The sequence below is a fragment of the Centrocercus urophasianus genome, unplaced genomic scaffold (genome assembly GCF_019232065.1).
Source record: "Centrocercus urophasianus isolate 14NV4802_14NV808 unplaced genomic scaffold, USGS_Curo_1.0 seq_14, whole genome shotgun sequence".
Lineage (NCBI taxonomy): Eukaryota > Metazoa > Chordata > Aves > Galliformes > Phasianidae > Centrocercus > Centrocercus urophasianus.
This window is the reverse complement of record NW_024884586.1, coordinates 36,360,141-36,372,484: the sequence shown is the minus strand read 5'-3', so window position 1 is coordinate 36,372,484 and position 12,344 is coordinate 36,360,141. Positions and strand designations below refer to the sequence as shown.

The 12,344-nt window shown below is 37.1% G+C and overlaps 1 protein-coding gene across 4 annotated transcripts in view; it reads left to right on the top strand.

Annotated features, from left to right (window-relative positions):
- EML5 (EMAP like 5) overlaps positions 1 to 5,941 on the top strand; it is a 90,276-nt gene extending 84,335 nt beyond the window's left edge. For all 4 annotated transcript variants that reach the window (XM_042814137.1, XM_042814138.1, XM_042814139.1 and 1 more), the window contains 7 exons: positions 92 to 280; positions 470 to 642; positions 1,755 to 1,917; positions 2,816 to 2,919; positions 4,406 to 4,559; positions 5,326 to 5,426; positions 5,787 to 5,941. In XM_042814137.1, the coding sequence (XP_042670071.1) occupies positions 92 to 280; positions 470 to 642; positions 1,755 to 1,917; positions 2,816 to 2,919; positions 4,406 to 4,559; positions 5,326 to 5,426; positions 5,787 to 5,823 (921 nt within the window). In that variant the 3' untranslated portion in view covers positions 5,824 to 5,941. The remainder of the gene's footprint in view (positions 1 to 91; positions 281 to 469; positions 643 to 1,754; positions 1,918 to 2,815; positions 2,920 to 4,405; positions 4,560 to 5,325; positions 5,427 to 5,786) is intronic.
- Positions 5,942 to 12,344: the final 6,403 nt, after the last annotated feature.

Sequence of the window (12,344 nt, the reverse complement as noted above, 5' to 3'; positions counted from 1 at the left end):
AACGTAAGTATAGCTTTGATTTATATCTTTACTAATGTTAATCAGAAATAGTTAATGTATTATATCAGAGATGATTCTTTTACTGTTTAAGGGAAAAATTCTTGTTGGGACAAGAAATGCTGAAATAATTGAAGTTGGAGAAAAAAATGCTGCATGTAACATTTTAATTAATGGTCATATGGATGGACCAATCTGGGGCCTAGCAACACATCCTTCCAGAGATTTTTTCCTTTCTGCTGCAGAAGATGGCACAGTACGGCTCTGGGATATTGCTGAAAAGGTAGGTGTTGAAAAACAGTTGTTTTGAGAAAAATTAAAAAGAATCCTGGACTTGGGATGATTTTGCAGACTCAAAGCTTGCTTTTAAATCTACTCTGAGAAAGATTCATGTGATATTACAAACATAAAGTACTTTTGAAATAAGAACAAAAAGAAACATTTACTCTTCTGCGTTTTTATTCCTTCACAGAAGATGCTGAACAAAGTCAGCTTAGGACACGCAGCTCGTACTGTTTGTTACAGCCCAGAAGGTGATATGGTAGCTATTGGCATGAAAAATGGAGAATTTATTATCTTGCTTGTGACCTCTCTGAAGATTTGGGGGAAAAAAAGAGATAGAAGATCAGCTATCCAAGATATCAGGTTAGAAAATGCAATGAATTTGTATGCCGTAATATCCTTGATATTTCTATTCTTTCGATTTTTAAAGAATATAATTTAATTGAGTACTTTCTGAGGAGGATTGCAGTAACATTTCAGAGTGCTGGAATCAGTGCATTCATGAGTTGGTGTCATTATTCTTGTACCTATAGTAAAAAGGAAGGATGAACTACATGAACTTTAAAAGTAAATAATAAGCAATCAAAACCAGGCCTTCTATAGTAGTGGGTTTCAGGTGATACTGCCAAGAATTCAAGATTAGTTAAAATGAAAGAGGAAGGAGAAAGTAAACAAAAAAAAAGAAGAGACTATCATAATCACAAGGCAGATCAGGAGGTGTAAGAAAGAGCAGGGTAAGACAATGTGTAGGAGGTAAAATGAAATCAGGTTTGCACGACTGAATTGTGAAAACCCATGGAACTTGCCTCTGTGTCAGTCCCCTAAAGGAGTACAAGACTTTTCCTTCTGTAAGATGAACTAACCATGTTTGGCTCAAAGGAACTTCTGGAGACTATCAGGCACCCTGCTGTGGGAGGAGAACCCCCACTGAAAGGTAGAGTTTGCAGAAGGCTATGTCTTGAAGACAACAGAAATCAGGAAATTCCCTTATAACACTAATGTTACTGTGAGGAATTTGTACAGATGAAAGATTAGATTTCAAGTGGTTTTATTTAGTAAGTTCCATCTAGAAGATCTGAGGTTTCTTTGTTTAAATCATTTCACTTTTTTATCTTGTAGCCTTGTAAGTATAGCCTTAGAGAGTCAAAGTCATTGAGGGTGTGTCACAGTTGTTTTTACATTGGGATGATGATGATGATGAGACAATGAACTGAATTATTCCAGAGATGTTCCTTGCTCACATATGCTTGACAGCTCCACCAGAATTATTGCCACATTCCAATGTATATGCATTCCCCCAAAATTTAGTTTCACAAGTTGTTTTGCTTAGCAGACAAAAAAAATCCCTCCTATTCTGAGTAACAGATGCCTGAAATGCAATTTTTCCCATGCATCTCAAGTATTAGAATCTGCTGTGAAATCAAACCTGTCTTAAAAACTATCAGAAGTTTATGTATTCATAATCTCTTTCTCAGGTTTAGCCCAGATTCTCGTTATTTAGCAGTCGGTTCCAGTGAGAACGCAGTGGATTTTTATGACCTGACATTGGGCCCCACGCTAAATCGAGTCAGCTACTGCAAGGATATCCCAAGTTTTGTGATCCAGATGGACTTCTCTGCAGATAGCTGTTATCTCCAGGTATCAGTCATTAATTGTTCAAGATACTGAATAGCAAATGTATTTATGCTGTGTAGGCGTGTTCTCCTTTGAAAACTACTACATTTTGCAATGAAATGTTGGAGTAGGAGGTTCCTGTCACGAGACTTACTGTGTTGTGGTACAAGGATTACAAAAATAGTTATCCTGGATATTAAATGCAAGAAATAAGCACAAAAAGGAAAAACATGTTTCAAAATCACTGTAATGTGTTTTCATTTTCTCGATTCTTCCTCTTAATTGAGGAAGCGTACAGTCTATCATTTAGTAAGCCTTAGGGAACTGTGAATCTTCACATCCCTGACCATCATTATGCTTATGTTCAGTTCTGCCCTTCCCAGAGCAGCAACAAAACCAGGGTGGTAGAACTCCCAGCCACAGGGAGGAACACATTTTTCAAAATCAGAATAAATTAGTCCTACTTTGTTTTCTGTATTTTGCTCATATCTGAGAAGAGAAATTACATGAGCTTGGTTTTGCCTCTCCACACCGAGTGAAATACCTGCTTATCAGTGTTAAAGATAGAAGTTAATTTTATGTTATTTATTGATATGCACACATACATAACAGCATGCACAATATATGGAGAGAATGAACGTTATGTGCAGAATGTGAAGTATTGCAACTGTATTTTCTTAATTAGACATTTTGAAATTGAAGATTTCTTACACTTTCTCACTCTTGCCATATACTTGCATAGATTTTTTTATTATTTTCAACTCATTGAGCAAGGTGTTTTATTAATAGATAATTTTAGAGGTACTATCAAGAAAATCAAGAAATCAAGAAAATGCAAAGCCCCTTTGAATTATAATTTCATCATTTCAAACAAGCCCATGTATTTTAAATTCCTATTAACTCTTCTCTGCTCATCTGCAAGGTATCTACTGGGTCTTACAAAAGGCAAGTCTATGAAGTGCCTTCAGGAAAACAGCTTGTGGACCAGGCTGTGATTGACAAAATAACTTGGGCTACTTGGACAAGGTAAATGATTCACAGATATACACCTATTAAAATGCTTGTAACTTCCAGGAGAAGTACCTGCTATTTAAATGTGTATTTCGTCTCTTCATTCACATACTTTCCTTTAATGCACCTACGTGCTTTGGCAACTTATCTTATAAGCTCTGGGTGGCAAAACAAAGTAAATAGCTTGTATGGTAGAAAAAGAGCTGCTTGACTGGCCAAGGTAACATAAAAACTGACCTCTCCAAAGTTTGCCTTTCTGTTTGTTATGTATCATCTCTAACTTCCTTTGATCATATCTATAGTGGGCTCAGTAGTTTTTCGTTCTGCTATGCAAGTTAACTGGCCTACTACATTTTTTGTTTCAAAAGAATGATTTGGGGATACGCTTGCAAAACAGTAAGAAACAGTACAAGACTGGTGATTTGAGTTTTATTCACAGGATCACACTAATTGTAACTGTATACTAAAATTCCTAATAACATTTGCATATTAAAAGTTGTACAAAAAAGTATTTTTAAAACCCTAAAGTTATTACATTTAACTAAAAATTGATTTAGAAATTACATTAAGTATCACATCATATAACATTTTTATTATATATTTAATCATTTGTTTAACATTATGCAAATCTGATTTCTTCTGCCTTATTTTGAGCTGCTTGCCTGCTTTTGTTTCACTGCCTCAGTCAACAGTTGAGAATAAATACACATATAGATTATGTTAATCTGTTGTAGTAGTAGTAGTTAATCTGTAGTAGTAGTAATCCTGTAATATTTTGTTGCAAGACCAGACTGAAACTATGAGTTTTTCAAAGGGCTCTGAATACTGAGCTAACTTTGGATTTCTTTTTGGGTAAGCCAATAAGTACTACTTTCTTTACATTCTTAAAAGTATGCACATACATTGTATGCACAGTTGAGTAAAAAGAAACTTTTGAAAAGGTTTTGCAAATGAGGTTTTCTATTAATGTGCTTTTTGGAATCATAAGATCTATATTTCTTCTTCGTTGCCCTCAGTCCCCTCCCCCACCACTCCATTAATGAATAACCTTCCCTGGACACAAGGAGCCTTCTCATCTGATGATATGATATGAAAATGTTACAGACAAACATTGTGACAATGTATATTTTAAAACTGTTTTCTGATAGCTAAATTTTATTTGTCCCAGCAGTGTCTTTGAGCATTCTGTCCTTTCTTAATTTTTTTGCAAATACCTCACTGCACAGTATTTGTGCTGCTAATTTCACCTTCTGTTTGTTAGTGTTGTAATGGGACACAGTACGTGGGGAATTACAGCACTCAATAAATTTCAGAAGCACTTATATGATGATGTAAACATTAATTACGGAATAAACTTTATATGAGATTTGTATGTATAGGAATAAAATGTAGGAACAATATTTTTCTGAAACATGTTACATTAATAAGAGTTGCTTACTATTCCCTTACTGTATTGCTTTTCCTGCAGTTTCCAGAAGTATGTCTCTCTCTTCTTTTTCAGTGTTCTAGGTGATGAAGTAATTGGAATCTGGTCCAGACATGCTGAAAAAGCTGATGTGAACTGTGCCTGTGTCTCTCACTCGGGAATCAACCTTGTAACAGGAGATGATTTTGGCATGGTCAAACTGTTTGACTTTCCGTGTCCTGAAAAATTTGTAAGAACCTGGTTTTTGCATGGCTATTAAAAAATAAATAAATAAAATACTGCTGATATTATAAAAATATTTTCTTCTCTGAATTTGTAGCTCTGTAATGCATCTTTGTAACCTTAGTTTCAGTCTCATAAGCATGCTTAATCTCAGTTCTTCCTAATTTTCCATTTTGTATTGTGACTCTTGATATAAGTTCTGATAGGTGTTAATACTGTTTGCCAGGCTGCCTTAAAGTAGCACCTTCTTAATTTTTTTAATCTGCATCTCCGATCTCTATTTGACAGATGAGGAAAACATTTGATAGTTTTAGTCCCATTTATGTATTTCCATGGATGAAGTGTTTATAGATTTGTCAGTAATTGCTGGCATAGTTCATTTTTGGGATTTGAGACTGCACTGCATTGAGAACTTGTAATGAAAGACATTTCTTTTCAATATTAGAAATTATAAAAATAAATATCAAAATAAATATGAATAAATATGAAAAATTTCTAGACAACTATCATGTGACAAAATATATTTTGTATTTTTATGTTAATGCTTAAGCATTGCTCCAAATTTGCAGGCACTGTCTCATTTGGAGATAATTTTATCTTTGCAGCTCAGTGGTGGTTCTTCAGGAGATTTTTCACATCTGAAAGCCTATGTAGCATTCTGAATTATATGACTGTATGATGCAATAAAAAGGTAGATAAACGCATGCCTACTTGTTTTGATTTACAAGTGCACAGAATATTTAGACTCTTTCATTTCATTGTTTTTTTTTCAGGCAAAACACAAACGATTTTTAGGTCACTCTGCCCACTTAACCAACATTCGATTTACAAGTGGAGACAGATATGTGGTTAGTGCAGGAGGGGATGACTGCAGGTACGTATCTGTTCTGTTCTTATCTGAAAGCATGTGGGAGTGGACAGGGATAATCCATAACTGTATAAAGCTCAGGCTCAGAATTTGAATCACTGAATATCTATGCTTGTTTTTCTGTTACACACACACACACACACACATATATATATGCATATATATGTAAAGAATACAAAGAAATATATAAAGAAGTAAATATTTGCAACAAAATAGCCCAGATGTCAATATGAACAGTTAAGATTTACTAAATTAAAGTGTGTGTATTTCTGTATTCAGAGCATTATACATTTAAACATTTTTTAAAATTTTCACAGTGTCAGCTCTTTCTTATATCTTATATTTAATTTCTTTTTGAAAATACAGCTTATTTATTTGGAAATGTGTACATATGCCTCATTGAGGGAGACATGGAGACTTGCAAAGAGGACGCTGCATGAAGTACCAGGCATGAAATACCCAGGATTGCAATGTGATATTCTACTGTGCCCTGCATGCTTAAGAAATGGTGCTGATCCAAGACACAGAGTAATCTGTCTTTGAAAGACAAGTATCTAGAGTCTGTCAGAAGATAGACTGTAAGAAATATGCTGAGGCCATTAGATTTTACTTCTGTAATCCGGGTTTGTATTTCACTCACTGCCAGATGTTGAAAATGAAAAACGTGGATAAATGAAAAAAGGGAATTGTTAGTCAATGTACAGTATCACAGTAAGAGCCTGGGTTTTGAATCAAGAGATGTTATTTCTGATCTAGTACTGTACGTTGATCTGTTCTGAGCATGAATGTTTCTGCTTTAAGTTTTGGGGTCTGAATATCATTGAGAAAAGAGTATTCCATATTTTATTACTGAAAGAAACCATATATTAAATATATAGTATTTTAATAAATGTTTAATTATTATAATGGCAAATTATATTTCTATGACTGATCAAAAGGAAGCATCATTTGATGAAGCAGAAAATAAGACAGCTGATTCCTTAGGGCTTAAATATTTCTGTATTTAGAGGCCTGGGTCACAATCATGTCTGGTGAAAGCTGCTGGATATGCATGATCTTCATGACTAATTTAGTGTTTTTGTTGCACTTAAACATTAAATTAGTTCCGTGAGCAAAATCAGATTTGCTCACATTGTGAGTGCCTTGCCCACAACCTAAAAGTCTAACTCCAATTTTTGCCTTGTGAATAAAAGTTATTCTCAGTGGAAGAGAGGTGATTGCTGTGCTGCTTGACTAGGCTGCTAGCCTCTATATTGGAAGTGTGGACTACAGTGAGAATTTTGTAACCTTTGTAATTGACAAGGCTTGGGACATCACCAGTTGCAAAAATAGAATTTCTTAGCAATATGAATTGTTTTCTCAGCATCATAGGAAATTCAGAGAGAATATGAAATTTCCAAACTCTATATTTTGTGCATTTTAACTTTTTAACAGAGTTGGGACTAGCTGGGATAAGTGTCTACTCAGATTTCTCTCCTGATTGTAAAATACATCCAATCATATGCTTCTTTAATTGGACCTGCTGTCACCTCTCACAGGAGTGCATTTATTCTATCCTGCAAGGGTAGCTGAGGTGAAAAACACCTGAGTGATGGTGAAAACCTGAAAACTGTAAATGAGGTAGAAGTGAGGAAGATTTCATCAGCTATTTGTCTAAATCACGTCATAGCCATGCGCTACAGACTGAACCTGTTATTTTAATCAGTGTGGTTATTTTTTCATGCAACACGGAAGGGAATAGAAGTAACTGATTATCAGCACTACTCACAATTACATTCTGATAGGAACATGAAGTTCTTTTTGTCTGTGTAAGTCAGTGTTGCTTTAATGATGCCATTTGTTTAGGTCAGTCAGCAGATTTGATAACTGTTCCCCTCTTGCATTCTCTTATACCAGATATGTGACATAAACCTCATCTCTTCTTGGAAGATCTCATCTTGTGTGCATGGTAGTTCTAGCGGGAATGGGAAGGTTTGCATGTAGAAGAGGAGGGGAAAAACGTTTATGAGCCAGACTTTTGTGCTCTCCTAGATCCAAAGATGTTTGTTATATACTCCACAAGCTACTTGTCCCACAGACTCAGATATATTTTATATATCAAGATATAACAAATATTTATTTTAAAGAAGTTGATAACTAGACTATGGGCAGGTTTTTTTGGCTTAATGCTTCTTAGCAAAGCCTTGCCAGTCATGCAGTTGCTATTCTGCAGGATCAAATACTCTGTGAATGTGGTCCGTGATTGTTGAGGGAAATCTTATCAGTAACATCTTTAACTTTAGGGGAATTGCATCTGAGAAATGAGACAAGACCTGATTTGTATCATCACTTTGTTGCCTCTCTGCCTATTTTGTGTGAAAATTGGTATCTGGTATTTAAATCTTGGCCGGAGAAATCAATTGTAATATGCTGTACTATAGCTGTAATTCTTTCCCTTTCTAAAAACATCCGTGAAGGACTACTTGAAGTAAGATTTTTTTCCTGCCTCTCTTTTAAGATTGCCTTTTATCAGTTTAATTTGGATGGCTGTTAAGAGCTCCTTCATAGTCTGTCCAACACAGACTGCCAGAACAAAGTCCATTTCCAGCCTCTTATGAGTTTTCCCCTCAAAATCCTAGGCTCAATATTTTACATCCTTACGATCTTCTGTAGGCCTTCATCTGATGTTAGAAATAAGTGGGCCATCAAGTTTTGTTCCTTATCCCTGTAGTATCATCTCTGATCATGTCCTCTTCTCCTCCACCTGTGTTAATTTAACTGTGCCTCTCCACTGATAATTTGTCATTGGTGCTCTTGTCCTGATAAGTCTCAAATGCCACATGGGTGGTGGAGTACCAGCAAAAATTGATGGGTAGATTGCAGCTGGGCAAGACTGAGAGCAACAGTGCAACAGCCGCAACTCCAGCTCTCCCTGTTTCTTCATTCTCTTCTGAACCTCATTGCAACTGTAAAAGGGCTGGGAGCTGGGGCAGGGGCTGGAAGCTGAAGAATGTTACAAACAAAACTACCAGCCTTGTTCTGCCTGTTGCAGCCAACTTGGCAGCTGGTTTTTCCCTGACAAACTGCTCAGGGGTTTGCAAGGTAAAATGTGGTCAGCCAGCAGGGAATGGTCAAGAATGGTGAGGAGAATGTACAGCTTCAGTTGCAGATTTGTTCTTGAGGACCACGTGGAGAATGTTCTGTGCAATCAGCTAGCTGCAGGCACACTTCAAGATGGCAGCTTTGTGGTCTTTGTGATGGTGCTTCGTATTGTGCCTCATTTGCTGTTTACATTAAGTGCTACTGTAGTAACTTGCTAACTGTTGCCACCAAGATTGGTGCTTGAAGCCTGTGCGGAGGGCAGCAGGCTGCCTGCGTCAGTGGGCATTGGGACCTTGTAGCTGGTTCTCAGAAGATAGAGGCTGATGTGGCCTGATATGGCATTTTGATAAGGATGCTGGAATGCAGAGGGATTGGTCGCAGCCTTGTGCTTGTAAACATTGGAGAGAAGAAAAGTGGGCTAAAGGACTTGATCAAGAGCTGGGGAAAGCCTGTTCTGTGATTATGCAGTGCTAAGGAATTGGAAGGAAAACTTCTTTGCGTATTTGGATTTATTTTTATTTTTTAGTTTACTTGGACTTATTTTCTAGTTTAGTTGTCTTTATAAGTCTCTTTGTGGCTAGCAGCAAACATGTATCTTAGGGATCTTTACAGTCAGCAATGCAGAACAGCCACTAGAAAGGGACCTACAAAAACCATCTGGTCCATCTGCATGACCACTTTAGGGCTAACCAAAATTTCAGGCATGTGTTGAGGTCTCTTGAAAGAAGAAAAAGAAATAGAGAACTGTCTCAAGGAAAACAAAATGTAATCTCACCTAAAAAAAAAAGCCAAACAGTCTTGAAAGCTACTTAAGTATGCTTGGGGGGGGAGGGGGAAAAAGATAATGGGAGAAGGCAAATCAAGCTCCTAAGAACAAACAAAAATTAAGTACATTTAGAACTGAAAGCTATCATCATTAAGAAGTGAGGAACACAGTAGAGAGAACTAATAAGCCAAATGTGTTGAATCATTTAGTTTTGAAATCTGAAATTTCTCATTCTTAAGAGAGTAGTCGTATACAATTTCAGATTTTGATTTGATAAAGAAGGCAATAGATTATATGAAATTAGAGACAAAAGAAGGCACTTCAGACAATTAAGGCTACTTTATGACTTGGTTTTGATAGTTGAAGGAAAGTTTCAGAGCAACTTCAGTTTGGCTCAAAATCAGGTTTTGAACTTTACACAAGTCATGTTAGTACTGACTTGGAATTGCACCATTAGGAAGAAAGCAGACATGACTTACCTCCTGAATCTGGAAAATAGATCAAAATATAGGACCTCAGTACCTAGAGCAGAACTTTGAGAGCATTCCAAGTGGCTTCGTTTAAACCTGCAATCCATTTCTTTCAGCTGCTGCCTTGTCTCTTCTCTGGCTTCCAAGTTTGCCAAGGCAAACGAACCCTTCTTTCAGCAGGCCCTGAGCACCTGTCTGTGCTGCACCTCACCTGCTTTCTAGATTGCACCTAAGAGAGCTCAAGTCTCCTTTAGCAGATGGATTTCACTCTGAATCTTTACTTGGGAGTCTTAATATATTGCACTTTGCACTGTATGGTGTAACAGTGGGGCAGCCTAAGGATCTTGTTTTCAAATGCAGTTCTTACACAGGCAAGATGATATATTTCCCTATTTCATTATCAGTGTCACAGATGGGACAAGCCTTAATCTTTAAAGATTCCTTTTATTCTGTTAGTGTAAACAAATGTTAGCATAGACAAATGTTGTTTTGTCAGTATTTTGGGTAAAGTGAATCATCCTGTAGGCTCTACAGAAAGGGAAGTCAGAATGAATTGTCACATCTGTGATTTTAGTATCACTTGCTGCATTGCATTTGCACATCCTTGTTCTGTCAGTTTTCTTACGCTTCTTGCAGTCTGCTCTGTTTTCCTAAAGTTTATGGCACCATTCAGTCTTTGCTCATGTATGTATGGATAGATAAGTGAGCTTGCCAAAGCCTACTATGCATTCTTTATACCGAGCACTGTGGCACGGTCAGAGCAAAACCATTTCTTTGGTTCTCTCACTTCTGACCTTCAGCTAACTTTGGCTTCAGACTTAAAATCTGCAGATCTCATTTCAGGAGGGAAAAAAAAAAAAAAAAAAGTGTTAGGTGTATAACATGCATAAGAGCCACAATTGATTACCTTGCCAAAATCATTCATTAGTTAGTAGTAATTAGTGTGTGGGTTTGTTTTTTCCCAGTCTATTTGATGCTAGAACAGGTTACCATCCCCTTCTCAGTTTACTTGCAGCATAACAGTCATAACTCTGACATGGCTTTTGCTAACTCAGTTAAGCCAACTAATCTAACTAAATCTCTTTAAGAAAAAGGAGGGGGAAGAACGAAAAGGCACAGAAGGTGTTCTTTCCCTCACAATGTGGAGAAAAAATAATTAAGATCTGTATGAGCATGGTGGCAATAGGCAACTATCATCATTTCATATACTTTTTGAACTATGGAAAATGGTGGAAAATGGAAAGCCAATAATATAAACCCAGAGAAAAGGAGAAAGTGGGAAGCAAAGGAAACAGGGGGAAACAAAGGAAATATTCAAAGGCAAGGCCAAAGGACTGGCACTGGTGGAGGGGAAGCAGCTCTACACAAAGAACAAATGTCTTATTTCAGATGGCAGGTCTTCAGAGATGGCTTACAGGGTTGGAGGACTAGAGAACTGTAGTGTTAAGTAAATAGTGCTCAGGGAAAGGCTGCTGGCAACTTTGTTTGCTGGTTTTGGGGAGACGCAGATTCTTATTTGTTGCTTTTCAACTCCTGTGCCTGTGGGACAACCATTTAGCACAGGGGTGCTGCAGCCAATGCTAGTTACCACTGTTGCAGCATATGCACATTGGTAGCAAGCAGTGTTGATGGAAAAATGCTTTGTGATTTTGAGAGCTCAGGTAAAAGAGTTTAATATTGTATTTTAAAATGCTCCTTATCTTTCCCGTGTAAACCAAGAATAGATTTGTCTTAACAGGCCTCTTCTGCTTTTTTCCCACATTTTAGTTTCCTTAAATGCTTTCTTTAAGCAAAACATTTTAAACCAAAGAAACATTATATATTGGAAAACTTCACAGCCAGTCTCTGTCAGGGGCCCTGGGTGTGCATGGAGCAATCTGAGGCACACGTGGTCTGAATGGTCCTGCAGTGGTTCTGTCTTCAGCCTCCAAATGCAGGTATGATAAATCAGAGGAGAGGAATGTAATGTAGGCCTGTAAATCGTATCAGTAGGAACAAATTGGTGATTACAAAATAAGGAAAAGCAATCTCAAGGTAAGCTTTACCTTAAAAATCCAAACTCGGTACTGGTTCTACTGAGGAGACAAAGCTTGACTTTCATGTGTAACAACCCTTGGTAAGAAACATCAGATCTCTGCACAAGTGTCTGAACTATTCTGAACCTGCTAGAGGACAGCTGAGTTTGGCTCATGAGAAGCAGTGTGTCTTGATTTCTCTTTCAAAAGCCAAAATCCAGAATTTTTTGTTTCAGTTGCTTGCTGTGGAATAACCTCAAGTCCTGCAGAGCAATTTTGTCTTTTACTTACTTGCACTTCTCCTTTGGTTTGGGCACAGATGTCATGTAGGAACTTATTTGAAAAGAGAGCAAAAAATATATATAATTTTGGCTGGTTTTGATCCCATGTTTTAAAGATGTGTTTGACTCCCACCACAGTTTGCTACTCTTTCTGCTCAAGCAATGCCAGGAGCTGAATGGCACTGACTGCAGCTTTCACAATTTGCCTGGGATTGAGGACTTCTCTGACTTTCCTGCGTTCTTAGAATTGTGTCACACTGTTTGAACTTTGAAGCGGTCCCAACAGAACTGACAAGTTAAACTATGGAAGT